At 41.1% G+C, this 14923-nt stretch overlaps 1 protein-coding gene across 2 annotated transcripts in view; it reads right to left on the bottom strand.

Annotated features, from left to right (window-relative positions):
- Nucleotides 1–742: 742 nt before the first annotated feature.
- Nucleotides 743–14923, bottom strand: part of LOC100704480 (neurocan core protein) — a 50609-nt gene continuing 36428 nt past the window's right edge. For both annotated transcript variants that reach the window (XM_005476182.4, XM_003437962.5), the window contains exons 13-20: nt 14410–14526; nt 9945–10058; nt 6703–6754; nt 5490–5596; nt 5038–5120; nt 4655–4799; nt 3469–3651; nt 743–1939 (exon numbers count right to left, since the gene is read on the bottom strand). In XM_005476182.4, the coding sequence (XP_005476239.1) occupies nt 1821–1939; nt 3469–3651; nt 4655–4799; nt 5038–5120; nt 5490–5596; nt 6703–6754; nt 9945–10058; nt 14410–14526 (920 nt within the window). In that variant the 3' untranslated portion in view covers nt 743–1820. The remainder of the gene's footprint in view (nt 1940–3468; nt 3652–4654; nt 4800–5037; nt 5121–5489; nt 5597–6702; nt 6755–9944; nt 10059–14409; nt 14527–14923) is intronic.

Here is a 14923-nt window from a genome sequence, read left to right as displayed (position 1 = left end):
AAACCTCCTCTAGCATCAACATCACGCCAAAAACATCCCGCTGGGCACTTCATAGTATGTGTTTCAAAAGCTGAACAGCTCCTGGAGGTGTACTTTACTCAGGGCCACCTTTGCAAAAGAAGATATTTTGCCACTTCAGGTGAGTAGAGCATCAACAAAAGCACCGTACAGAAGAGAAGAAGAGAACAGGCACTTTAAGTCAGACGTAGCATGACAGGAAGCTGTTGTGAAGGTGGGTTACAAAGCAGCTTGCAGGATTCTGTAACTTTACGCAGACTAAAGTATTTTGAAGTGAAAAACTTATGATCATTTTCAACTCAATAGCATGCAAAATTCACTTTAAATGATCTGTATTCATCTTGTACTGAGTCCTGATGTTGCCCCTCAGTTTATCTATTGCCTAAATTAACCATTAAGCATAACTTCTTTTTGACAAAATCCAGATGCTACAGTCAGATGATCCCTTGCCGCAAGGGGTCACCACAGCGAGTAGCTCCACAGTTTTACACCAGATGCCCTTCTTAGTTTAACTCCAAAGTGCGTTTTTGTCTCTAGCTGGAACTGAGGTTTAGCTTGCACTACACTATGGAGCTAAAACAAAATAGAGAGATAATAGTAGGGGAAAAACCCCCGACTCAGATTAACTGATCTGGTCAGGTTCTGGGTCGAGCATGACCTCGTGGCAAAACTACGCTCAGTTTGAAAGTGAAAAACAGCTGATGGCATGAATGACAAGCAGAACTTTTGTCCATTTTGTTCGCTTTATTAAGAATGGAGTACAACAGCAGGACAAAAAGTCATAACACCAAAAAAAGTGGATAACAGATCAAATATCAAAGAGACAAAAGACGAAAAAGAGTGACATTCTACCCATCGTGTAAATATGGCCGTGCAAATTAGGTACAATCAAGTGGTTATGTCAAATTATTCTGTAGTCCCACCCACACAAACTATGTCAATGGGACGTATACATTAGCTTAGAGTGCTTATGGGGATTGGGGAGTCTATCGGATTGGACAAGGTCCAGCTATTGATCAGGTTTGAGCCAATAACACACATCACAATATTTACAGTACAGAGATTAGAGGCAATCAAATGATTAATTTTGTTATCGACTGATTGTTGGACTTACATATTGGTATAGAAAAATGGTGTTACGTCAGCTTTCTAAAGGATAAGTAAGAAAAAGAGAGCATGTTCACTAGCAAATGATTCATAATAAATAGTAACATTTCACAAACAGATATTAGAAAAAAAGCACGTCAGTAGAGTAAAAGAGACCAGCTATTCAGGTGCTCTATGGAAAAGTAACAGCTACAGTACACGTACAAAAAGCTGGGATACCAGGACTATCTTGCATCAATTACATCTGTGCTTTGTAAACAGAATACTAAGATGAGTTACTTTTTTCATGTAGAACAAGCAAACCTTTCCAAAAAAGTGACTTGGCACTCCTCTAAGTTTCTGTCTTACATGCATACGTTCACACACTGCTGTCAGGCTGACAGACCAAGAGAAGGTTATAGTTTGTAGACGAGTGGAGGAGTTACTGTTTGGGATGGAGGATGTTAGGGCGGTGCTAAAGTCAGTGTTCGCATGGACCTCAGTTAAAGAAAGCAGAGAGAAAATAAAAAGAAGCATCAAAAAGCATGGAGGTTAGATTATGGGGATAATCTTATTCACTGGGGGGAGTAAAGCTAAGCAGAGAACACGGTTTGTGGTTAGAAGCGGGAAGGGAAAATGGAAAATGCTGTGATCTACTGTCTTTCCTTATGGGCCATGGTTAGCACCTAGGCATTGTGGATGTTGTATTATTTGGTTCAGTAGTAGCTGTGTGCGTCCTCTCTGGCCTTGTGTCCCTCTCCTCCATGTCTCCTGTGGCCGTGGCGGTCGTGGCGCTGGTTGCGGTGATGGCGTCGGTACCGGTGCAGTCGTCGAGCTGCAGAGGGGAGGAAATGGTGACACGTTGTATATGAGCTGTAGTAGATGAACAACACACTTGTCACTGTGCACAACTACTGCACTGTACACAAAAATCTCTTGTTCACTGCCTAAAGCTCTGCATATATTTTCTTACTCTTAAATGATCTGCTCTCAAAGAACCTTAAGTGTGTACTTGAACCATAAATACTCAAATACTCAAAATATATTTCCTTGCTGAAGGTTCCTATTGCTAATCAGCTGACTCTTCAACGCTACACAAAAGCCTAATATGAGCTGGTACTTTATTTATTAGTGAGTCACCTTTGTTAAGATGGGAAAGAGTTAATGAATGATACTTAACAGACTTAAAGCTCTGAGGTTGGTTGATGCTAATTATCAGGCTTGATGAAATCATCAAGGAGCTGCTCGGATTGTAATTTCACTGATTTTAAATGAATCATATTTTACTGCGTTGTTGTGTGTGTGTGTGTGTGTGTGTGTGTGTGTGGTCATATTTATATCCAAGATTTTTACAGTTGCTTTGACTTAGTGTCCTTGTGCACAACAGAAAGAGAGCATTTCTTTTCAGACTAACAATTAATCTTCTGTCTCTGTCTCACAACTATGAATTTCACTCTCCAAAGTCTGTTTCAATGATTTCACTGTGTAAGTCATCATTTACGGGCTCTACTTGCCAAAATAAGATCACAGGCATTATGAGTATTGTCACGCACATTTATAGCGTTTATAGAGTGCCACAGACATGATTTGTGAGCATAGAGCACTCTGCTCAGACACGAATAAGGGCAGAAGCGTACCCCTGGGAGAGGAGTAAGGATGTGTAGCGAGGGAAAAATGACGCGATATAGGAAGACGTAAAAGTGCAGATGACAGTCAAGACATATGGAGATAAATACATTCAACAAGAAACTGTGACCAAACAGACGTGTGTGAGAAGATGTTTCATGCACTGTTTCATTACTGTGATATACTGTTGTACGTGGTAAAAGCTTTGATAAGGAGTCCACTGTGAATCTAACCACTGCGTTTTACTCACCGTCAAATGAGCTTGCCTTTGTAGTTACACTAACGTGTCTGACACAATAACCTCATTTGACACCTGCATTAAAGGTTTTCAATGTGTTAAACTCATTTGTGTGTCCGCTATAACATTTTCCTGCATATATGCATATAGTTTTTGGGGGAAATCAATCTGAACTACAAAATTGATTCATGAAATTTGCTCAACCAGTTCAGAGAAACTGTAATGACAAAAGGGACTCAATAAAACAACAACCTGGAGAACCCTCTGAATTTGTAAGTGAGCAGCAAGGCATGAAAACAAACAAATAAAAAAGTGTTATTGGTGACACAATCGTTATTATAGAGCTACAAAGTCACTACAACGCAGCAACGTTATTGTAAAATAAAAAAGTAAAAAGGAGTTTTACGTCTCAACTTCTACTCAGTCTGTAAAATATGTGGGGAAAAATCTTTTTTTTTTCTCCTCATACATGATGCATTCAGTTTAAAGCGACCACTCACACTTTGTGCAGATGATCCTGGGTCGCTCCCAGCTCCCATCGGCCCGGCAGCGTGCGGTGGGGATGTGGCGCTGGTAGAAGCCTTCAGAGCACTGGTAGCGCACCACTGAATGGATATCATAATGTGATCTCCTCCGACCTATCAAATGGGCATTCTCCACCGCAGGTGGGGTCCCGCATAACACTACAAACAAAACAGAGAAGCCTCATATCACTCATACAAAAAAGGCTGGATTCCTGAAGAGACATCCAGAGTTTATTCAATGTTAATTAGAAGAGACACACTAATAAATATCCATTATAGCAGTCATTGCATATTTTTTATGTAAGTGCTAATGTATAGTAAATAAAAGCATCGCACAATATGCACAACAATAACTCGTGAAGGTCGTTATTTGCAGGAGTGCGCTGCCTCTAGATGGCAGCCTTGTTGCTGTATCTGCTGACAGAAAGAGCTGTTTTAAGGGGCTAGTCTCTGCAGTAGACAGGGACTACAGCCAAACCACAGAGCCATGAGACCACAGCCAGACAAACAAACACTCTCAAATGACTTAATCCCTCTCCCCCTGTCCTCCTTTATCCTTCCCCGTCCTTTTCTAAGGCCTCTTGATGATCTTCCATGTCTTCAGTGAGCTTTTTCCTTTCTTTTTTCTTTCTTTTTTTCCCCGAGCCTATGTGATCTCATTGCTTTCACATTTAGGTTGACTGAATCCCAGAGGAAAGGCTTGAGTACAGTAAGTATCAAGAAAACCTGACAAAAAACAGCTTGTAGGAATTTCACATGGCGTTTGAGAGCAGGACAATAACTGCAGTTTCAGTTCTTCTGCCTGAACAAGTGTAAGTGGGGCCAGGGGAAAAAGAGCTGCCAATGAGAGGAAGATTTAGATTGATATTCCTCTCAAAAATCAATACAGGTTTTAGCCTGAATCTCAGCCTTCACTCGTGCATTTTGTCAATTTTTGGAGCGTCTGCAGCGATGACCTTTTATAGAGCAAAAAAGCAACTTGTGAAGTGTAGCCAACTACTGATTTTCTGCATGAGAACTGGTGGCCAGCTGGTAAGTACACAGAAAACCCAATCATGTAAAGACAGGCGAATCTTTGATAGGGAACGTCCTTCCCTGTCCAACAATCTGAAAAGACTGAACCTTCTCAGTTTTGTTAGCGAGCTGAGCATTGTTACAGTACCTGTGCCTTTCTTGCAGATGTAGGGCAGGTTGTAGTTGCAGGGCACGTCGTTCCACTTGCCGTCCTCATGGGCAATGGTCACCACGCAGTCCTCGCCACCTGCAAAGAAGTTATCGGGCTGGCTCTCCCTCCAGTTCTCGTAAACCTGCACAGCAGCAAACATCAGATTTCAGCTGCATTTGAGTTCATCTGTAATTGTAGTCAGGCTGGGATTCTTGTCATATTTTTAAGTGAAAAGGGAAAAAAGTGGTATTTTTACACAAATGAGATTTTGTGAGCTTTAAATGAAAAGGTATTTGTTCATTTGTGTTTCCTATTGAGCTGGTTTATTACGATGACTTTTCACAGTCTGAAAACAGGAAGTGTAAAAAGTGATCACTGACCAAATCGTTGGTGTCGGTCCACTGAAAGTCCTCTTCCACTGTGCGATCGTTCAAACCGATCCAGGCGTTGTCGTGACCGAGACCTGGAACGAACAGTACACGGCTTCCTTTTATTTAACTGCTTCTGTAAGATCTTTATTTATGTATCTGATAGCACCACACCGCCACCTTCTCCCTCTTTTCCGTATAATCTAATTTGTGAATCATGTTTTTTGTGACTTGCTGCTTTCTCTTCTTGTTTTTTTTCACACTCTACCTTTTATTGTTTTTTATCCCTCAAGCTTCGATTTCACGCCCCTTGTTTGTGATGTATGATATTAATACTTTGTTCTACTTTAATATTTTTTTCCTAAGAGTGTTGGGTTTAATTCTGGCCATTTGTCTTGATTGTCTCCTTCTTTTTCTTTCAAAAGATTATGACTGAATAAATCAAAATCACCCGTCAGACATACCGTTGATGAACTCCTGCTCGGCAGCAGAGACGACACTACTGAGGTGGGCGCTGTGCTCTCTGCAGTCTTTCTCTGCATCCTCCCAGGTGTGTCTGTGGGTGAAGTACCTGTGGGACGACACGGGGCAAGCAGATTTGATTCACATGTTATGCTTCCCAAAAGATTTAAATGATGTTCAACTTTAAAATGAGACATCTAATCTCCCGTGTTCAGTCTCTACTTTAACTCCGTCAAAAGCACGTCGGAGGAGATTTCCTCGCTAATGATCCATGTGCTCCAAGTTAATCTGCCTACCTATTGTGCTCATTTCCAGCACAATATTTTCTGCCAGAGTAGTGTTGCATAATTCACAGTTCAAAATAATAATTCTTGTCTGTCTTATACTGGACTCCTCTGCTCATCGTTTGGCTGAAACAAGTTGTTTTAGAGTTGTTTTAGCTGTCACTCCCAGAAAGAAGTTTTGCTGCATGCCTGAGATCAGCATATTAAGGTTATCTGCTCTCAGTGACACCATTAACAGCTAAGAGTGGAGAAAAGTGTCAGAAGGTGGCCAAAGCCTGCCCTTTTGACTCATCTGGCTCTAACCTCATTATATGAAACTTTGAGGATGCTCAAAATGTGCAACCAGCACTGTGGAGTGGAGCACTGTCGCCAAGAAGGTTTCTGTTAATGCTAATAGAAGTTTGCATGTTCTCCTTTCCTGCTGAGTTCTCCACGTTCTCTGGAATATCCCAAAGTCCAAAGACACGCAGGTTAACTGGTGATTCTAAACTGGTCATGGATGTCGAATTGTTTGAGGTGCAGAATAAAGTACTATATTAATGTATGGTTAAAGTATGACTTGGCTAAAACTGGCTGCCCCTCCCTGAGTCGGCTTCTGCCAGCGGTTTCTTCCTGTTAAAAGGGAGTTTTTCCTCCCCACTTTCACCAAGTGCTTGCTTACAGGGGGTTATCTGATTTTGGGGTTTTCTTTCTATTATCTTACAATATAAAGCACATTGGGGCAACTATTGTTATCATTTGATACAAATTAACTTGAATCTCCCCTCGACTTCATCCATATTATCTAGGATGTCTCACTCTGCTCCATCACCAGCAGCATCGAGACTCTGTCAGTATCCTGTCATTCCTACAACTTCTCTCTACTAATTTTTCCTGAGTAAACTGGCACAGAGCAGTGCAGTAAGCTGGTTACATTTTCCATGATTCTTACCTGTAGCAGTGGCCGTGGAACTTCCTCCAGCCGTGCTCACAACCTTCAACATCTGTAAAGAGAAAGGAGAGTTAAAATCGTTTCTTCTTTAAACATAGTCAAATACAGCACGCTATGTGAGATGCTATAGTCTGTATAAGGAAGCAGAAATTCGTTTTTTTTCCTTCCATTTAGCAAAAAAGACTAAAATATATGACTCGGGCATCTTCAGAAGCTAAATGCATGAACTGTAATTATACACAGGCTTCTTTTCCATTCTCAGCACACGTGGCTCTTTCTCTGCACTATTGGTATTCATTAATAACACAAAGGCCCGTAGAATCATTTATAACTGCAAAGGTTAGAAATTCATTAATCCTCATTACAACTAGTGCACGACATTCACACACACACACACACACACACACACAAGGAGGACGGATCTGTAGCTGGAGGTGTCCGAGACCAGTGCAGAGATGAATCAGCGCTTGTGTGTGTGTGTGTGTGTGTGAGTGAGTTTGAGAGAGTTGTATGTGGGTGATTAGCACCATGTACCACACAAACACTCAGATTTTTTTCCAGTGTTTCATGATGCACATGCTCATGAAAATATTAACTGAAGCTTAGGAAATCGTGTGTGTGTGTGTGTGTGTGTGTGTGTGTGTGTGTGTGTGTGTGTGTGTGTGTGTGCGCGCGTGTGTGCGCGTGTGTGTGTGTGTGTCTCTGTGTACTCACAGGGGATGCAGTCAGTATCTGTCACCCTGCACAAGGCTGCAGTGCTTTTGTTTGTGGTTGTGTGGTTGATTGTTGCCGCTTTGATGACCTAACACAGACTCTTCTTTTCTCTATATCAGACTGCTTGCATCAAACTATTTTAAGTTCACATTTATAGTTAGATCTTTACGTCTGCTCAGTTGACTTCCCTGGCTTGCTTCTCTGGTCCCCAGCTTTGTGACACGTATTTCCTGATTTACCAATTTTCCTTGACTTAACACAATTTTTGGAAACAAGGAGAACCTCTGGACTGAACAAGCTGTTCCATTTGTTTCCTTTGACTTTTTATTTAAGAATTGAAAAACATTTTGTCAGCTGTCCACTTTATTCTTTTTACTTTTATACTGTATATCATCTTCTCAGTCTCCTTTATCTTTTTTGTTCCCACATTCATTTTTTTAAGCACTTTGAACTTATGCTTCAAAGGTGTTTTATAAGTAAGGTTTTCTTGCATGCATCCAGATCAGCATCTTTTTTTCTGTGGTAACAACAACCCTTCCTGGGGTCATTAAAAACTGGCTATTATCTACAAACGTACTTTAGTAGCTACACATCTTCATCTGCTTGTTAACGCTGACATGCCGACTACATGCTACATTTAAGCATGTAGTCGTGGTCAACACAACCTGCTGAAGTTTAAACTGAGCCTCAGAATGGGGATGAAAGCTGATTTGCCATAGTTGTTGGTGCAGGTCTGAGTATTTGAGAAACTGCTGATGTGCTAGAGTTTTCACACACAACCATCTTTATGGTTTACAGATCCATCCATCCATCCATTCGCTTCCGCTTATCCTTTTCAGGGTCGCGGGGGGCGCTGGAGCCTATCCCAGCTGTCATAGGGCGAGAGGCGGGGTACGCCCTGGACAGGTCGCCAGTCTGTCGCAGGGACAGACAACCATTCGCACTCACATTCACTTGCACATTTACACCTAGAGGCAATTTGGATTATCCAATTAACCTATCCCCACAAGCTGCATGTCTTTGGATGGTGGGAGGAAGCCGGAGTACCCGGAGAGAACCCACGCAAACACGGGGAGAACATGCAAACTCCACACAGAAAGACCCCGGCCTGATGGTGGAATTGAACTCAGGACTTCCTTGCTGTGCGGCAACAGTGCTAACCACCGTGCCACCGTGCTACCGTGCTGCCCATGGTTTACAGAGAATGGCGTAAACAGCATGAAAGCATGGCTCCATCCTGCCTTGGCTCCACAGTTCAGGCTGCTGGATGATGGTGTAAATGGAGTGGGAGATATTTTCTTGGCACACTTTGGGTCCTTGTTACCAACTGAGTATCATTTAAACGACACAGCCAACCTGAGTATTGTTGCTGGGTGTGCTCATCCCTTTATGACCACAGTGTACCTGTTTTTTAACGGCTTCTTCCAGCTGGATAACACTGGTTGTTATAAGCTCAAATCATCAGGAACTGTTTGGGTTTTTTTTTAACATAACATGGCAAGGTGTAACTATTAAAGCATCAGGAAATGGTATTCCTATCCCCAGATTATTATTAATGTATTCATAATTATGAATAATATACTTTATATGATTTTATAATGTGTAATAGAAGGACTTTTGCTTTAGACATATTTTGATGCTAATACATTTGTACTTTACGTGAAGAAGAGTTTTGAATGATGCTTGTAACTTGTGCATATTTTACACAGTTGTATTGCTAATTTCAGTGTAAAGCATCTAAATATTTCTGCAAAAATATTGCAAGACAATTATCCACTGAGTTGTCTTGTGCAAAATCACTTCCACTGTAATATTGTAGGGTCTACCTTACAATATAAAGCGCCTTGAGGCGACTGTTGTGATTTGGCGCTATATAAATAAAACTGAATTGAATTGAATATCATCTGTAGTAAGGCACAGATGATATCCACCAAGAGACATCAAAAATGCCAGTTTCCGATTTTAAATGTTGCATTTATGCAAACATACATAAAACAATTACTGCATTTATGACAATTACTAGTCATAAATGATAAATCAACATTAGTTTCACGTCACACACAGTAGAAGAAGTTTTTGGATTCTTATCACCTGCTACACAAACCTGTGGAAGTGTGGATGTGTGGTGCTGACGAAAAACGGTGGAAATATTAACTGACGCTTTGAAAATAGTCTGTGCATTTACGTGCATGGCCAAATTCAGTCAGTATCTGTCACCCTGCAGCCCTGTGATACTCAGATACATTGTCTGATATCTGCAAAGCGACGCAGCCTTGTGATATTGTGGTATGACACACGACAGTAACAGATGCGGCACACTGATCAGGATTATTTCCACCAGCACAGTTAGCAACAAACCTTTTAGAGCAAGCGTCACAACGGTGAAAAGGCCAGCACACAACAATGTGCCGAATTACAGTTCAGCACCGTTTCAAACACAGGCTGCAAAATAATTCCTTTCACACAGTTCGGAGTAATCTGTTATTTAATCATGTATGTGTTTGTGTGTGTGTGCACCAGCCTCTCACCTTTCTCACACATGTCTCCTCCGTAGCTGGGCAGGCAAAGGCAGAGGAAGGAATCAATCTTGTCGATGCAAGTGCCTCCATTTGCACAAGGCTCGGACTGGCAGTCGTCAACGTCTGCGGTGAAGGGAAAAAGCGGTGAGAACAGACGGGTTGCAGATCTCATTAGGGTTCAAATTAATAGGACATATTCTGCTGAAGTGATGCTGTTCAGAACAAAAAAAAAATAAAACAGCGTGGGCGTCTGCTGCCACTCAAGCTCTGACACAAGATGAGCTGGTTATTAGTCCTGCTTTAAACACTGAAATGTGTCCATGTTGCTGAGTACATTATCATAATTTAGACGGGGTGTGAGGAGAATACAGACAGTCTAATCTCCTCTTACATTCCTTATTTATCCTCATTCTCTCACAGAGGAAGGCACTCTAAAAGCCTTTCTAGTGTTATTACAGTCTTTTTATGCATTTACAGAACCCAAGGTTGACTTTATGTGTCTATTCTCTTCTTTTCTCTCTCTGCATTGTCTCCATTTACAAACAACTGCACGAGGGAGAAGTAGTAGGCTACACAGTGGAATGCTTTTCTTTAAATGCAGTTAAAGAACAGGCGTAAATTTGATGGATAACCCAGCAGAAAGGCAGAGTCTGACCAAAAGATCTAGGTTCAAGCTCCTGTTTTAGCAGATCCCGCCCCCAACCTTAAGAGGCCTTAAGCAACAACAGAAACCCTTCAAGCTCTCTGCAGCTGCTTATGCTCTCTAACCTCTCTGTTTTTTTTTAAAGTCGGGCAAAGAGAACATTTCTCTACAGAGATCAATAAAATATCACTTTATCATTATAAATGGAGGGCATGTAATCTTCCTTCACCACTGGGGGGGTTTTTTGGACACAGAATAACAGATGCACCCCGGGACTGCAGAAATCTATTAAAACTCACAGCAAGAGTGTAGAAAGAAGGCGACTTTCAAGTTCAACCTAACTTCAAAGTATTTCCTCTCAGCTTAATGATTGCTTAGTTCCAGTGAAAAGCAGTGAAAAGGCCAGTGGCTGTGAAGAGCTAAATCTGAGCGACAGATCAACCCAGAATGACCTTTAGCCTCATGCGAGACTTTCACACTTCAGCCTGAGTGTGATGTTGCAAAAGGATTAATTTTTAATCTGGGCTAACCTGCGGTTGTGTGTGTTTCAGGATGCACTGTGAGATTGTTTCTGGGTCTTTTTTTCCCTTTTGTCTCTAGTTTAAAGTCGTTTATCTGTTTATAAAAATGTGCTGCTCTTTTAAGAGGAATGAAATAAAATAAGGCTGTTTTTTGAGGATGGATATAATGACTGATATCAAGAGATCTATGCTAATGTGTTTTCTTGGAAGAGTTCCCACTCTTCTGTGTGGAAACTTTCAATCAACCAAACAATGTTGTTTGTCCCTAAAATCAAATATGAACTCAAGAGAGCACAAATTCCTAAAGTTTCTCAAAATTCTCATGTTGTATTGAGAAGAAAAAACTACCTTAAAGGCACGATGTGCAGGATTTTGGCTTCTGTGGCAACAAACTGACATTATTTTTTTTAACTGGAACTCAAATTAAATGATGTACTGAATGTTGAACTCAGTCTTACATGATTCAAATCATCAAAATCACAGGCACCTGTTCATAAATATAACAAATGCATACGAACCCCCCGGCCTCGTTATGTGTAGCCTGACTTTGAATGACCTCGGGATCAGTGGGAGCACTGTTAACTACACACAGTTCAACACGCATCACTAACTCTCTCATTCCCCCATTAAAATCAGTGCAGCTCTTTGTTGTTCACTATAAAAAGTCTGATCCGATTGTCCCTCTCATCCATTATGCAGAGGGGATGCTGCTCCTCAGAGACATAATACTGCAAATTCTGCAAATCCACAACAAAGCCTTGCATCATGCCCACGCATCGGCTGCTGGCTGTCAGTTTGATTGTCTGCCTGTCCATCCGTCCATTTTTACGTGACTGAACGCACAAAACTTAGTAAGAACTGGGTGCTACTGTGCATGCAACTGTGTGTGTGCGACTTGCTTTGTTGACTTGCTGTTTAATAAGCAGAGCATGTGTTAAGTAACCAATCTGGACCCTCAAGGCAGATTTATATCTCGGTTTCAAAGGGTCACAGTCCCGAAGCAAAAGTGCTTCTGGTGTCTGCTTTGGGACGTGCAGAGACAGAATGAGGCTTGTATGCACTTCTTCTGAAATATTACTATGTTGGGGAGCCAGTCAAGTTAATGTGTACAGTATGTTGGGACGTTATCAGTATTCACGGCATTAATACAATTCCTGAAAACATTTCATATACATACATTTTTCAGGAAACACCTTATATTTCGGTGTAATGATACTGTGACGCTGACACTAACAGAGCCATTAACAGAGAACGTGACTTTGGTTTTGTTTTAGACTTTCCTGCATGCACATGATGCAGCAAGGGAACAGCAGCTTCAGATATTTAGTGCATGAGTATACACCTATAAACGGTTAGAGAGTGTTTCTATGGTAACCTGACCTCATTTTGAGAGAACCGAGTAACAAATTAAAAAGAAAATATGCCAGAAAGCTGTATTTAAACACCTTAACACCTAAATTGCAGAGTTATGGGCCTGAGCTGACTTGAACACCACCTGGCAGTGGTTGTTATGTATGTCATGAATGCATTGCATTGTGGGATATTTTTGCTGGTGTTATGTCCTTTGCTTGCATACTCTAAAACCTCTGGTTTTAGATATGCACTTGGCACAGTACTGGGTACGTTGCAACACTTTGAAAATGCTAAAAAAAAAAATCCAACACATCATTTTAGTGTGCAAATCAGATCGTTAGCAATGGTGTGTTGGACACAGCTGAACTTCGGCTGTATTTGGGGTTCATATTGGCAGTTTTAAATATTGTTTTTCTATGAAGACACATGCGATCCATATTGTATCTACACAGATGTGTGTTTTTGTATCAAAACACAATCTGATTTCCTGATACCACCAGTGGTGCTGATCCGATACCAAGTAAATAAAGGGCCAGTATTGGCAATACCAGTAGTGATCCTTTTAACCTGTAGATGGAGTTTATGTAGGGGAGAGCTGTGTGTCATGATTTATGAGATGAATCATGCAAAAACTGAACAGATTTTAATGACCGCTAAATAGTTTTTACTTTCCATAATAATTAGACAATACACAGAACAAAGCACAGTTTTCAGCTTTTCATGTAAACTGGGTTTTTTTGGAGACCTGGGATGTAAATGTGCCTGTCTCTAAAGGACTTTGGGTCAACGTCTGTTGTTTTAAATGTGCTCTAGGCTATAAATAAAATAGACGTGACAGTCAACACAAAAAGGTTCAGAGATTTTTCATTCAGCATGTTTTTCCAAAAAAGGCTTTTATTTAACACAATTCAGTGGGCTACATACTGCACTTAGAGGAGAGAAACAAAGTATCAGGCGTATTGCACTAGTATCGTATATCCAGTATCCAATACCAGCGCTGGTATCGATACGATCTATATTAAGATTGGTTGACCACAATAACACAACAGCTCAGCAGGCACATTTCAGATCTCATCTTATCAGCTGAAATAATAAGTAGCTCAAAGTCAGGGACTGAATTACATGCTGAGAAATAAATGGTGAAACCGACACACCTTCTGTGTCTGATAGTTTTATTCGCGTCACCTTCAGTAGGTTTTGTACAACATGGCAGCCGGTTGGGCCTTCTGACCTTGTTCTTTCTATCTGTAGCATCACTGACTGCAAAGTTACAAATAACAGAGAACAGCAGCTTTCAACTCTATTTATACCTCTGCAAAGTAGATTAGCTTTGCTCTGCTTTTAGTTTCTGTCCATCAGCAGCACATAAATCTATTCAATGAAAAGATTCATCAATCAAGTTTAAGGCACATGAAGCCATTTGGGTGGGAAACAAATCATTCATTTGTTGTGCTAATTTGAGTCAGTGAGTTCTGATATTATTAGTAGGGTGGGTTTTTTTTTTAACTCCTGGTAAAACTAAGCGGCCTTGACATGACTCCAGAACCTTAATCTTTTTCTTCAAGGGACAAGAAATCAATTCAGCTTACAAAATTCAAGAGGCTGTAATGATGGAAGTCAGTTTCATTGGCAGAGATTTGTCATTTCTGTCCTGGAGCAGTTTTTTTTTCTTTCCTTCACATTTTTTTTAGATAAAATAAAAGTTCTTTATGCAAAAGCTGACTTAATTTGACCTTGAGGGACTGTAACCATGAGCCAACCCTGACAGTGTGAACTTAACCTTTGACCTCTGCCTCCCATTGGCCTTATCTCCCACAGTGATGGACAGCTTGACCTTTGACCCTTCAAAAGGGCTGTTAGAGAGCCTTACTTTGTTAAATACAGACAGACAGGGGGCTGACTTCATTATATCACTGTGCATGTTTGTGTGTGTTGTGTATGTGTGAGCGTGACCCACCAATCTCACAGTTCTCCCCAGTGTATCCTTGTGGGCAGTAGCAGGTGTAGCCCGTTCCCTGAGGAAGGCACTTCCCTCCGTGCAGACACGGGTTTGTCATGCAGGGCTCCACCTCAGCTAAAACAGACAGACGGACGGAGGGAGGTGAAGGGAGGAAAAATGAAACTGTTAATTGGCAACATTGTAAAAGAGAATGTTTTTTGTGTTTGTAGATATCGTTTATTTTTTCAAGAAAAAGCAGGTGTATCTAATCTCGCAGGCGGTGAAAAGATTTCTGTGTTAATCCTCTTAAAATGGACGGCTTAAACATAATTTCCTCAATAAAATCAATGTATGATTCTAAGAAAGAAAAAAGACACGGCGCTCTAAATTTTCCATCAGCGCTGCTCAGTCATAACCAGCGGTTACAACAGATGCATATCCATTTCACACTCCGTCTCTTTTCAAAGGGATCAGAAGCCGAAGAGCCTCAACCTCGCCATCCACTCACAGCCACAGTTGTCATGGTTACCAT

Source organism: Oreochromis niloticus, linkage group LG18 (genome assembly GCF_001858045.2).
Source record: "Oreochromis niloticus isolate F11D_XX linkage group LG18, O_niloticus_UMD_NMBU, whole genome shotgun sequence".
In the NCBI taxonomy this organism is placed as follows: Eukaryota; Metazoa; Chordata; class Actinopteri; order Cichliformes; family Cichlidae; genus Oreochromis; species Oreochromis niloticus.
This window is presented reverse-complemented; position numbering and strand designations above follow the sequence as displayed.